The sequence below is a fragment of the Calliphora vicina genome, chromosome 5 (assembly GCF_958450345.1).
Source record: "Calliphora vicina chromosome 5, idCalVici1.1, whole genome shotgun sequence".
Lineage (NCBI taxonomy): Eukaryota > Metazoa > Arthropoda > Insecta > Diptera > Calliphoridae > Calliphora > Calliphora vicina.
The window spans coordinates 65,330,494-65,343,561 of NC_088784.1; the positions used below are offsets into that span (position 1 = coordinate 65,330,494).

Sequence of the window (13,068 nt, forward strand, 5' to 3'; positions counted from 1 at the left end):
CTTTTTCACACATTATCAGTGGAAAATCTTAATTTCTCAATTGAAAACAAATCCGTTACGGTTTACAAAGCTTGTGCTTGTTTTCATAGATACTTGTTTAAATACATTTACAAATCCTAAATAATTCCGCAGCTTAATTTGCTTTTATATCTACTAAAATATTTAAATCGAGAATTCACTCTTTTCTCTTCGTCTCCTTGACTACACAGCATCAAAAATGTCTGTGAATATTAAACAAAAGAAAATGTTGCCTATTTTGAATACGTGTGCAAGTGCGTGTGAATTGTTTCAGAGGCAAATGTGTAAAAACAGAATAATGTAAAATAGAATCTCGAATTCACAGCCACAATGTGTGTAGTGGGGTATAAAAAAGCAATTTATGACGTACTAAAATGTGTAAATAAAATAAGACTTTGCGTTTATGACTTTTACAGTTTTTTGTTGTTTGACAGTGTTGCCAAACTTGCAACATTTCTAAATAATTCCACTTATCCCCAACTAAGGAGTTACTGATAAGGTTAAAGGTCAATTTTTTTTAAATTGAATTTTGAATTTTTTTGAATTTCAATTATTATTCTTAAATATCTTAAATAAAATGTTTTTAAACTACAGCCATAATCTCAGTATTTATCACTAAAAATATATCGCTCATTTGCTGCAACAACGTCATAATTCCAAAAAAGTCGTTTCGTGAAAAACGGCTTTGAATGTTTTATGACATTTTACTATTTCTTAAATTAATGTTCAACAAATCATGCGATTTCAGAAATAAAACCTGATTTAAATAGTACATAATAATATCATTCTAATCTGTATTTAAACCAAATTTTTACTTGTCAAATATACGAGAAAAAATGAATTTTAATTTTGACGTTTACAACAAAAAAACACTCTCATACAAAAAATAATTGACTTTTTTAAAACTGTTAAAACTATATGAAAGACTAAAGAACGGCGCATATTTCGTATTACTCAGTTCAAAACACCCGGATTTTGAGTTATAATGTTGTTGGAGCAAATGAGCGATATGTATGTATATCCATTATGAACGAGAATTTGTAATCTCGAATTATTAGGTTATTACCAGGGAAACCAAAATATGCAAATGCATGTTTTTTCTGGTGAGTCGAATGAGCACATGGATAAGATATTTACACGTTTCAGAACTATTTAAGAATTTTGGCATCGATTTGTTAGTGCATATTTTTGCATATTTTACCCTTAAATACATATTTTTGCATATATTTGTTTTAAGAGCATATTTATGTCATATTTTGCGTTTTTAGAGCATATTTTACTGTTTAATAGCATATTTTGAGTTTATCAAAAACAAATTTTGTCTTACTTATTTTTCGCTGTTGTGTTACAGGTTTTTACTTCCTTTGTTTAAAATTCAAAATTGAAAAATAGATGGCTTTTCACCAAAAAAAAAAAAATTTAAAAAACAGAAATTTTTTTTAAAATTTAAAATAACAATTCGAAAAATTTTTTTATCCAAAAAATGAAAAAACTGAAAAAAAATTTTTGTTCACCTAAAAATATTTAAATTTTTTTATTTTGAAGTATAATTAGGTGAAGGGTATATAAGATTCGGCACAGCCGAATATAGCTCTCTTACTTTTTTTAATATAAAATAAGCACTATTTTAATAATAGCTCCATCTAAATATCAAATTTTAGTTCTAATTCAAACTTAACCGTTCTAAGTGTTAAAGAAATGTTGTCTTTTAAATTTCCTCCTGTAACATCAGTTGATGTCGAAAGAACATTTTCTATATTTAAAAATGTTTTCAGATCCAATAGACAACGATTGTTATTTGAAAATTTAAGTAAATTTTTTTTTGGTTAAAAATTATGTAAAAGTTTGTTTTTTTAAGAGCATATTTTTTAAATTTTAAGAGCATATTTTAAAGTTTTTACTGCATATTTAAAGCGCCTAAAACGCTTTTTTTAGAGCATATTTCCGGTTTCCCTGGTTATTACAATTTAATGAATTTATATCTTCCAAATAAATAATTAGAAGTTGAATAGCAACTCTGAGAGTTTGCTCACATCAAATGATGCCATCCCATCCAAACATTCATCCATTGTACGAGGCAGAGTGTGTTTGAACAAACATGAAATTCTCGTAAAACAATAAAAACTACATTTAAAAGAAAATTATACATTTCTTTTGCCAAAAAATTAAATAAAAATAAAAACAAACTACATACAGTATTTTTCTTTCTATTTATTTTTCTTCTACAGCTTGTTCTTATTTCTGTGTTTATAAAAAATGAAAAACAAAAGCAGGAAAAAAATTAAAATTATACAAAATATTAAAGACGGAAAATAAATGTTTTATAAACTGATGTTAAGCAGAAACATTTGTACATATGGATGTGCATTAGGGCGGTTTTTGTTCCGAAATTTTGTTAAATTTTTTAGTTTTTTTCAGATTTTTTTTTGGACTATTTAATTGCATTTTATTTTATAATTTTTATAGCATCCCAGCAAAAACTTTACTTACCTAGTAAGCCAGCAAGTATAATTGGAGCAAAGTGATAACTACTTATTATTCGACTGAAACACTACTTACTAGGGTATTCAATTAATCGGGTTACTGGTTTAATCGGTTAATTGAGCAAATAATTAATCGGGGTTTATATTTAATCGGTTAATAATCGGTTAATTTTAAATTATTCGATTAACCGAATAATTTATATTTAAGTTACAAACTGAAAATTTTGTGTATTTATTTAAGTATTTTATTAATAAAAAGAACAAAAACATAAAAATAAACAAAACATAACAATTCAGCCAAAAAATAAATAATTTTCCTGAGTTTTAATAAAACTCGACTTGGAAAAAACTCTCTCGCTGATTGTAGATGTTGGAGAAATCGAAAATAAGGCATGATAAAGAATATCCAACATCTCAGTATTTTTTTTTTATTTTTTTCTAAGCATATAAAATCCTTTATACCATTGAAGTCCTTTTTGAATTTTTTAGATTTTGAATACTTTCAATAATTTCTACAAGTTCTGATAAAAGACTCGTTTCAGTAAAGTCTCCAGTTTCGTCAATTATGTTTTCATCCAACAAATATGTACATACATTGGATGTTCGAAAAAATATGTAATTTTACTTACATTTGTAAAAATAAATACAAAAAAATAAGTTAAAGTGCAAAAAAAAGGAATTTCGGTTAATCGGTTAATCGACACAAATTAATCGGTTTATTTGTTATTTGAAAATCGGCAATTTTGAATTATTCGAACAGTTAACCGACCAAAATTAATCGGTTAACCGATTAACGGTTAATCGATTGAATACCCTACTACTTACCGTTGTTCGAGATTTTTAAAAAAAATCAGGGGTCAAGCTTACAAATGTACTTACAATCAGTTGAGAAATAAGTAGTAAATTCACAACAAGAATATGTAGCTAAAAAAAAAACACAAAAAATATTGCTTTGTGTGGGAATCGAACAGTCACATTATATGCTTGTGGTTGATAGTCAAGCTGCTAACTCACTGATTCATGTAGTTTTCAATAGTTTTAACATCAACATATAAATGAATATGATATGAACAAAAAAATTAATGGCTTTGACAGGTGGCGAACCACTAACCTCCCGTTTTCCAGTCAAACACACTAGATAGCTGTGCTAAATTCAAAAGTTCATTACCAGCCTGTATAAAAATAAGTACTTATTCTAGTAAATAAAATAATGTGCTGGGTAACCACCACTCCTTACAAAAGAATGCATGAAATAACAGTTGCCATTACAAAAATTCACAAAATTTTTGCTGGGATATTTTGCAATTTTTTATATGAGGGATATCATTTCAAGTGAATAGTAATTCAGATACAATTTTTCATCAAGATCGGTAGAGAACTCTCTGAGTTAGAGGGGGTCAAAATATGACATTTTGGCCAAACAGTTTTTTTTTCTTATCCATGTAATTTATTACCTATAGTTCTTAGCAAAATGTGTGCCAAATATAGCTAATTATTCAATCTTTCAAAAAAAATTGAAATTTTTTTTCCAAAATCAAAAACTTTTTTTCAAAATGGCCCCCTTTTTTCTCTACTCAAAAGAAAGCCTAGATATTTTCCTTGAAAACCTATTTGGTCGCTTAGTGGGATTCGAGTCGGATTTCTACCAAAATAAATATTTTGTACTTCAAAGCATAAAATTTTTGCCTTTTTTGCAAAATAAAAGACTTTTTTTCAAAATGGACCATTTTCTTATTTTTTTTGCTCAAAAGAAAGCTTAGATATTTTCCTTGAAGACCTTATTCTTTTGAGCAAAACCAAATTTTAAAAAGGACCCATTTTTGAAAAAATTGTATATTTGGAAAAAAAAGTCAACAATATTATGTCTTGAGTTACAAAATATTTATTTTGATAGATATCCAACTCGCAGCCCACTAAGCGACCTAATTGGTCTACAAGGAAAATATCTAAGCTTTCTTTTGAGCAAAAAATTAAAAAAAGAACATTAACAACTCAATTTTATGTATATCAAACAAAAAACTAAAATTTTTTCATGATTTTTTAAAACAAAAAAATAACTATTTTCATGTAAAAATAATATTTTTTGCTTAAATTTGTTATTATAACTCCGAAACTACTGAGCCGATTGAAATGCAATATATGAGTTAAAATTTTGTTCATGGTTAAAATTTTTTACATGGGCAAAATGTTTTCAAAATTCAATCAATCGAAAGAAGAACATTAACTAGTCAATTTTATGTATATCAAACAAAAAACTAAAATTTTGTGAAAATGAGGAAATTCACTTAATTGTGAATGAATTTGAAATAAATTCATGGATTTTTATGATCAATATATAGTTTTGTTCCTGTAACATATGTCTTTGTGATAAATTAATAAATTTGTACAATTTTTATTGTTTCAGATTTTTAACGACTTTTTAAAACAAAAAATTTCCTATTTTCACGTAAAAAATATATTTTTTGCTTCAGTTTGTTATTATAACTCCGAAACTACTGAGCCGATTAAAATTCAATATATGTATATGTGAACATTTGTATATAGCATGGGGAAAATGTTTTCAAAATTCAATCAATTGAAAGAAGAACATGCACTACTCAATTTTATGTATATCTGGAAAAAAACTAAAATTTGTGAAAATGAGCGAATTCACTTAATTCTGAATAAATTCGAAATAAATCCATGAATTTTTATGATCAATATCTCGTTTTCTTCCTATAATATCTGGCTTTGAGATAAATTAAGAAACCTGAACAATTTCAGACGGTTTTGATTTTTCATGATTTTTTTTAAAACAAAAAATATTCCTTTTTTCTCCTGAAAAATAAATTGTTTGCTTCAATTTGTTATTATAACTCCGAAAATACTCCGAAATATGTATATCAAACAACAAACTAAAATTTTGTGAAAATGAGCGAAATCACTTAATTTTGAATAAATTCGAAAACAATTAATGGATTTTTATGATCGATATCTCATTTTGTTCCTATTACATATGGCTTTGCGATAAAATAATAAATCTGAACAATTTTCGACGCTTTCGATTTTTCATAATTTAAAAAAAGTAGTTATTTTCACATAAAAAGTATATTTTTTTGCTACTACTGAGCCGATTAAAACGCAGTATATAAACGGAGTAAACGTTGCACAGTGGTATGAGAATAAAAAAGAGGGAAATAAATATGTAACGATTTGAATGAAATTTCACAAAGAGGAAGTGCAGTCGAGTTTAAGTTCTGAATTTGGACCTCATGACCCCACCAAATCGGATCATTTTAAAAATTAAACATATCCGAGGTGTCCTACTTTGGGAACCCCTGGTCCCGCTCCTGGTGGGGTCATGAGGTCCAAATTCAGAACTTAAACTCGACTGCACTTCCTCTTTGCACATGTGAAATTTCATTCAAAGGGTTTAGAAGTTACATATTTATTTCCCTCTTTTTTTATTCTCATACCACTGTGCGTTGTGTAAATCTAAATTTTCCAAAATTTATTTTAATAATATCGGACTAACATTATTTAAGTTATCATTAATTATATGGAGAAACGTCTAACAAAATTTATAATTTTACTTTAAATTTTTTTAAAAAAAAATCCCAGACTCATTACATCAAACTCATGGAGTTAATTCGCTTATACATTATTCATAAGACACCAAGGAGAAAAACTTTATTATTTAGAATTTATTTGTATTGGAAAGTTTTTCTCAAATAATTACTTTGAATTATTAGTGCATTTAAAACGCTGTTTTATTCGTATAGTGTGAACGGCCCTAATATATAATGCATTCGACATTTTAGCACATGTGTAAATACTTGTATTTGTATTTATGAATGTACGAACGAACATCTAATGTACCAAATAGTAAATATTATTTTGAATACTAAAAAGTAGGTTAACAAAAGTTTAATGTTTTTTGTTTCTTTTATTTACGTACATACATATATACAATACATATATTTTGTTATTTTATATATTAAAATTTCATTATTTTTATTCACAAAACAATATTCGCCCCAAATGATGTGAATGACCAAACAGTAGTAATTTAGTCTTGAAAGCCTACACTACTTAACTCGTTCAATTAAACAAATTAAAAAAAAAACTAAATAATTTCCATTAATTTCATTGTGTTTTGTTAAAACAAATTTCCAGGTAACACCCGACGGCTTAGCTGATAAGGGTGGCATTTGTTTGGGTGACATTATATTGGAAATCAACGAAGAGGACGCCACACAATTGACTCTGTCCCAGGCTCACGAAAAAATAGACGCCAGTGTCAAGAAAATTCAATTAATGGTTAAAAGGTAAAGTATTTTTTTTTTTTCATTTAACAATAAAAACTATTCATAGCTAGTATTTCAGTAATTTTTTAAGTAAAAGGCAAAAAATTAACTGTTATTTTAACTAGGCCCTAAGGGCTTGAAATCTACAATGAATAAATAAATAAAAAAAAAAAAAATGTGAAATGTGTTTACTCAAAATCTCGTATTATAGCTGGCGGTTATGTTTTAATTGAAAATAATACCTATCTAAATGTTATTTTTGTTTGGGGCATAATAAGGCTATTTGTCAATTTATTGTGTAATAAGTTTGTAAAAAATATGCATAACAGATTTGGATATTGAAGCACAGCATCCAAAATACAATATTAATTTTAAATCAACACAAAACTAAAACGTTTAAAAATTGTCAAATCCTCAATAAGGACTGCAACACACATAGTTCATTTTGTATGTATGTATATAATGTAACTATTTTCTAATTTGTCTGGCTAATTTTTAAAACATTCAGATTATTTTCAATCGAATGTATTGTATTGTAATGATCCCAGTCAACATATTCTCAAATTGGCCAGACAAGTGATGTGAACAATTGCTTCATAATATACAGATCATTCAATCCTTTTCCATATCATTTGATGCAACTTAATGCCCATTTAGCCTTATTTACAGATTTAGAATTAAGTCTTAATTTATTACCACGTAATACCCCAAAATCAAGGAATCCATCAACTTTATCTAGTAGATCCAATGCAGATCCATTACATTCTTATTAAATATTGAGTCTAAATAGCTGCTTTGAAGGACTGGACTGGCACTCCTAGCCCCCATACAATTGGCCTATTTGAAAATAGTTAAGCTCTCATAAATATCTTAATTATAAACATATTCAAACAAAATTCATCACAATTAAGTTTTATGTAAGCCGAACTCTCACGACCAAATTTCGTGACGATCGGTCAACAATATTCCATAGCTCCCATATAAGCAACATTCTCGAAAATGTCATTAATATATATAAATCTCTGAAATATGTCAGTATCCAAACAAACTTCAACACAAATATGTTTCATATATTCGCAATTCATCGTTGCTTTTCACAACGGATTTTGTTACAGTGAATGTCACTTAAAATCGTACACCATCGTAGTCAAATTTTATTCATTAGTTTTAGAAAGTTGATGTTTTGGAAATATTTTAAAATGCTATTTTTATATTGTGTGTGCTATTACCTATCAGAAAATTGGGTATAATTTTAATTGCCCTTATCCACAAATAAAAAAATTGGATAAGACTGTCAGTGCCCAGAATATCAACGCTTCATTTAAAATCGTAAAGGCACTAAAAAATAGCAAATGATACCCTACAAAGTATTAGGATTATTTAATATTAACATTTTTTTTGAATTTTTAAAGTTTTAATTATAATTTAATATAATTGTACGAATTTAAGTGAAATATGAATTTTGTGATGTTCTTTAATTTTCATCAATATTTTTTTTAACGAATTGAGGTTTTGTTAACTTTTTTGTTGAAATACATATTTTTTGTTCCAATTAATAAAATGACTTTTAATTTTTTATATAATCACCTATTATTGCCTGTATAATTTCATAATATTTAAAAAAAAATATGTTGTACGATTTTGAGTGACACTCACTGTATATTTTTTTCGAATGAAATATTAAAATAAAATATAAAAAATCAAATAATTCAAATTTAAAATATTTTTTAACACTTAAGTAGTTAAGATAGAAGGATGAAATTTTGGCACTATTTTTTAAAAAAAAAATTATTGGAAATCTAAAAGGATATTCAAGGATAAAAATTTTAAAGGACATTTTTTACATCTTTTGATCCTTACAGGATAAAATAAAAATAATACGAAATATTTAAGAACTCTTCTTGATCATTTGACACTAAATCTGACATAGTAGGATGATCAGAAGTATTTTAAAACCTTTTTTTAAAAATGTACTCCTCTGAAAATTTGAAGTCCTTTTGAAAGGAAACAGGATCCCGAACTGAAAACGCAGTTTTTCTCCATTTAATTTATTGTTTCAGACGTATATCATCCGGTTCGTGTCTAATATTGAGTGTCGTACGGTGATATAACTAGAATAGTATTCGACTTAGCCTTTCTGAATACAAACTGATGTCTGTTTTCTCTGTTTTTAAGAACATAAATTTACGGAAAACAGGAGAAAGACCAAGTTTGTTTAATTTATGAGGTTATGATTCATCTAACCGGATGCCTTATTAAAATTCGCATAGCATAAATTCCATAAGACATGTTTCGGCTTTGAGGCACAAATTCAAAACTTAAGCAGTTCCCCCACTTTGGTTTTCCTTAAAAACCATTATTAGTTTGTGGATATACCCTAATTTTAGTTGTCCGGTAAAACCAGTGTAGTTCACTTTTGTATTATGGTTGGTGGATATCAAATATTACATTAATTACCAACTGTGGATTTTAAAAATTTAAAGACGATATTTTTAATCTTATTTGTAGAGTCCAGTTCCTCGGTCGATTTTCAAGTACCTTAGTTAGCTACTAGCTTGCTTCCACAACTCGACATGAGTGTAATATCTTTGGAATAAGTAGACAAATTAGCACTGTTATGCACCTAAATTCTTTCAAAATGTTCGACGTTGAGTTATGTTATTTATCTTTTCAAAAGTAATAATATCAATTGATTTTATTTCGCATCACTATGGGAAGTAGTGTGAATTAATTATTTCGCATCACTATGGGAAGTAGTGTGAATTGACGTTATTTCCGTTGACCTTGTTCCCTGTCAACGTTCAATCAATGCTCCTAATAGGATTTAAAGTACGTTTCCCCTTATGTCAATTAACCTAAATCAATCATTCGATATTTACATAGACAGTTTTTGATTGTTCCTATTCCAACGATTCGTAGTCAGTGATTGGTAATTTTTTTTAAGAACAAATAACTCTGTCCAACAGAATTTTTGGAAAAGAATTGCGACCATATAATTCTGAAAGAGCATGATGAGTAGATAATTTTTTTGAATAAAATTATAGCCCATCTGGTCTGCGTTGTTTTTCAAAGTTTTTATTTCAATTCCTAACACTTCGACGACATACATGCCAGAAATGTATGCCAATTGGCCACTCAGTTTATATATAAACAGCTGTAAAAGTTTACATTTTTTAAATAAAGTTTTCAAGTTGAAAGAAGTAAAAAATACATTAAGGAAAAATTGATTTTTTTAAAAAAATTAGTTATAACTAAGATTTTACCAAAATGGATTACAATACCGGAGGTGTGTACTTAAAAAAAACTTTAAATATTTTACTAAATGTTTATATTAGCTATGTTCAATAACTAAAAGATGTTACTAGTTAGTAACAATTGTTACTGGAAAAGCGTTCATTAACTCAAAAACTTGCAAGTAGAGAAAAAATCAAGAGCGTATAAATTTTAGAGAGTGTTCTCTCGTTGCAAACTATTACAAGTTCTATTTTGAACTCGTAATAGTTAGAAGCTTATATTTTATATGTTTTGTGTTATTGTTTATTTATTTAAAATTTTATTTTTGTGGTGAAAAAATGTCAAAATAAAAGAATTTTCAATAAAATTAAAGAAAATGTGAGTACTTATACATTTTAAAAGGAATAAAATAAGAAAATTGTGTGTATAAAACAATTGTTACTGGAAAAGCGTTCATTTACTTTTTACTATTTTTGAGAATTTAAGAGAGTAATTTTGTAAATTTTGATTTTATTCTCTCGTTGCAAGTATTTACTGGGAAAGTAAATGAACAGACCTATTATGTGTAAAATTTCGTGTTTTTATTAGTAATGTTTTTTGTGAAGTTACGAAAAAGTTGTTTGTCTTCTGTAGTATAGAACGTACCAAGGAATTATATATATTTGGTTATTTGTGGGAAGGTCAGGCTTCATGCCATAATGAAATTTTTTGCAACTACTTGCACCGAAGCATATAATTTTCTTTTTTCTAGAAACATACTAAAATTTTTTTTTAACTTCTTTCACCGAAGCATGATATCTTAATGTAGCAAATTTAATAATGATAGCGAATGTCAAAGACATACACAATTGCTTACCGAAAATTTATTTATTGCGGAGCCTCAAGAAACGCCAAACGAACTAAGAATATAAATTGAAATTTTTTTTGAAAATTTTTGGTGAGTTGGATGGAGTTGGATAAGAAAAGAAAAAACGGTTATTGCGAATTTTTTTAAAACGCTTATTTTAGCAACAGGGGTCTCTTCACAAAGTTTTATTATGCTAGAACCCTTGGAAATAATTTTTGCCACAATTTTGGCTTTTGGACATAAATAACTTCCTGAAGTCCTTATTTTCAATATTTCATAAAAAAATAAAACCTTTTCAAAGATTTAAAGCCTTGGCCAACAAGGGGTTTTTTGTACATCTTCTCAAGGACTATTTATATTACAAATGGATTTTTGGTAATTTTTTTGAAAAATGTGAAACCCAAGGTGGAGTGTAATTTTGCTAATTAAGCGTAAAGAGCTTTATTTACAACTTTGGTGTCTTTGGTGACCCATACTGAAATTTTTCGCCAAAAATTTTCGTAGAATATTTTAATCCTTAAATGTCCTGAAGGTACTTTTTTTTGATTTTCTCGAAAAAAATATCAAAAGATCTTCCGAAAAAATTATCCTCATAAAATTCCACAATTTAATTCTGACAATAAGAATTCTCTCAGACATTAACTTACGCTTTTTTTCTGTTAGTTTATTCTACTCAACATGCCCTTTCAGAATTATTTCAGATCTGTTTCAATGAAAATGTCTTAATTTGTTGGACGGTGTAAATTTACGAGTTCGATTTTTTTGTTCTGGATTTAATTTTTATACTGATGCATTTGAGTGAGCTAAACATGTTTGTAGACAGTGAAATATTGGAAAAGATTTGAAATGAATTTTGCATAATATTGGCTATATGCGTATACATCTGACCTGTAAATTAATGAATAAAATTTGGTTTTTAATTCACCATGTATTAAAATAAATTTATTGCATTAATTTTGCCCAAAATATGAATCGAAATTTGCATGAATTCATCATTAGTAAAAAATTGTTGAATTCAATTTATCAATGAATTGAATTAAAATATGAACGAATTCATAGACGATTAAAAGGAAATTATTTTTAATTAATTTTTTCATTGAATTTTTTATTAATGAGTCCGATTAATTTCTTGGCATTTTTATGCGAACAGAAAAGTGAATTAAAAAATGAGTTAGAATGAATGTAAATAACAAAATAAATTCATTCATATTTTAATTCAATTCCTTTGTTAGTTGAAACGAATTTTGAGAAAACTGAATGCTTTCAAGAAATAATGAATTCATTCATATTTTAATTCAATTTATTGCTTTAATAAAATGTATGCATTCTAGAATTTTTAATTCATGATCAATTCATTTAAATTTGGGTTCCATTCATATGTTGGGCAAAATTAATGCATTCAAAAAATTACAATTCATTGCATGAATGAATGATTTATTGAAAAATGAATCATTATTTTACAGCTCTGATCAATTCTATATTACCAGTCACGAATTCTATTAGCGTTCTCAAAACTGGCCTACACTTGATACATATCATTGCCTAATATGGTCACTTTGTGTGCATTCCATTATGTTAGAACTTCTTGAAAGGTTCATAATATTTAAGGCTAACAGTATCTATAGTGGAAAAGGCCTTGGGAAATTCGTCAGCCTATTTATTCATATTTACCAGCAAAATTCTTATATATAATTTATTTGTTCTCTTCCAGCATGGATGACGAAGAACCCATGGAAGGCTATGAGCCCGGAGAAGAAAGATCAATTGTGCTGAGGGTGCCAAAACCACCCCCACCTCCGAAAGGTAAGTAAATAAAAACGATTGCATAAAACCTATTTGTTTTTCTGTATGCATGTTAAAGTCCCATTTTTTGCCTGCTCAACTCCTTATCTGTACAAATGCTGAATCTAACATAAAATAAATAAAAACACTGAAATTAATTCTTATTTGTAGAATTTACCCCCACTCCATTGCTAGGCTCCCGTTGTTGGCATCCCATTATGTGGACAGAACCTCCACCACCACCCAAACCAAAGAAAAAGAAAACTAAAACTGAAATCGATGCAGACGGCAACGAAGTTATAATTGAATTGAGCGAAGATGAGTCTTCCGACGATGAAGAGGAGGTATTGCCAACAACTTTTTGTTCTATTTTTGTTTTTGTTACTTTTTTTTGAAACATAATTAACCCATTAATCAT

At 27.6% G+C, this 13,068-nt stretch overlaps 1 protein-coding gene across 1 annotated transcript in view; it reads left to right on the forward strand.

Moving 5' to 3' along the window:
* The window catches only part of LOC135961058 (PDZ and LIM domain protein 7-like), a 35,226-nt gene that overhangs the window by 21,779 nt on the left and 379 nt on the right, over positions 1 to 13,068 (forward strand). The window contains exons 3-5 of the mRNA XM_065512525.1: positions 6,657 to 6,808; positions 12,580 to 12,671; positions 12,822 to 12,994. Of these exons, the coding sequence (XP_065368597.1) occupies positions 6,657 to 6,808; positions 12,580 to 12,671; positions 12,822 to 12,994 (417 nt within the window). The remainder of the gene's footprint in view (positions 1 to 6,656; positions 6,809 to 12,579; positions 12,672 to 12,821; positions 12,995 to 13,068) is intronic.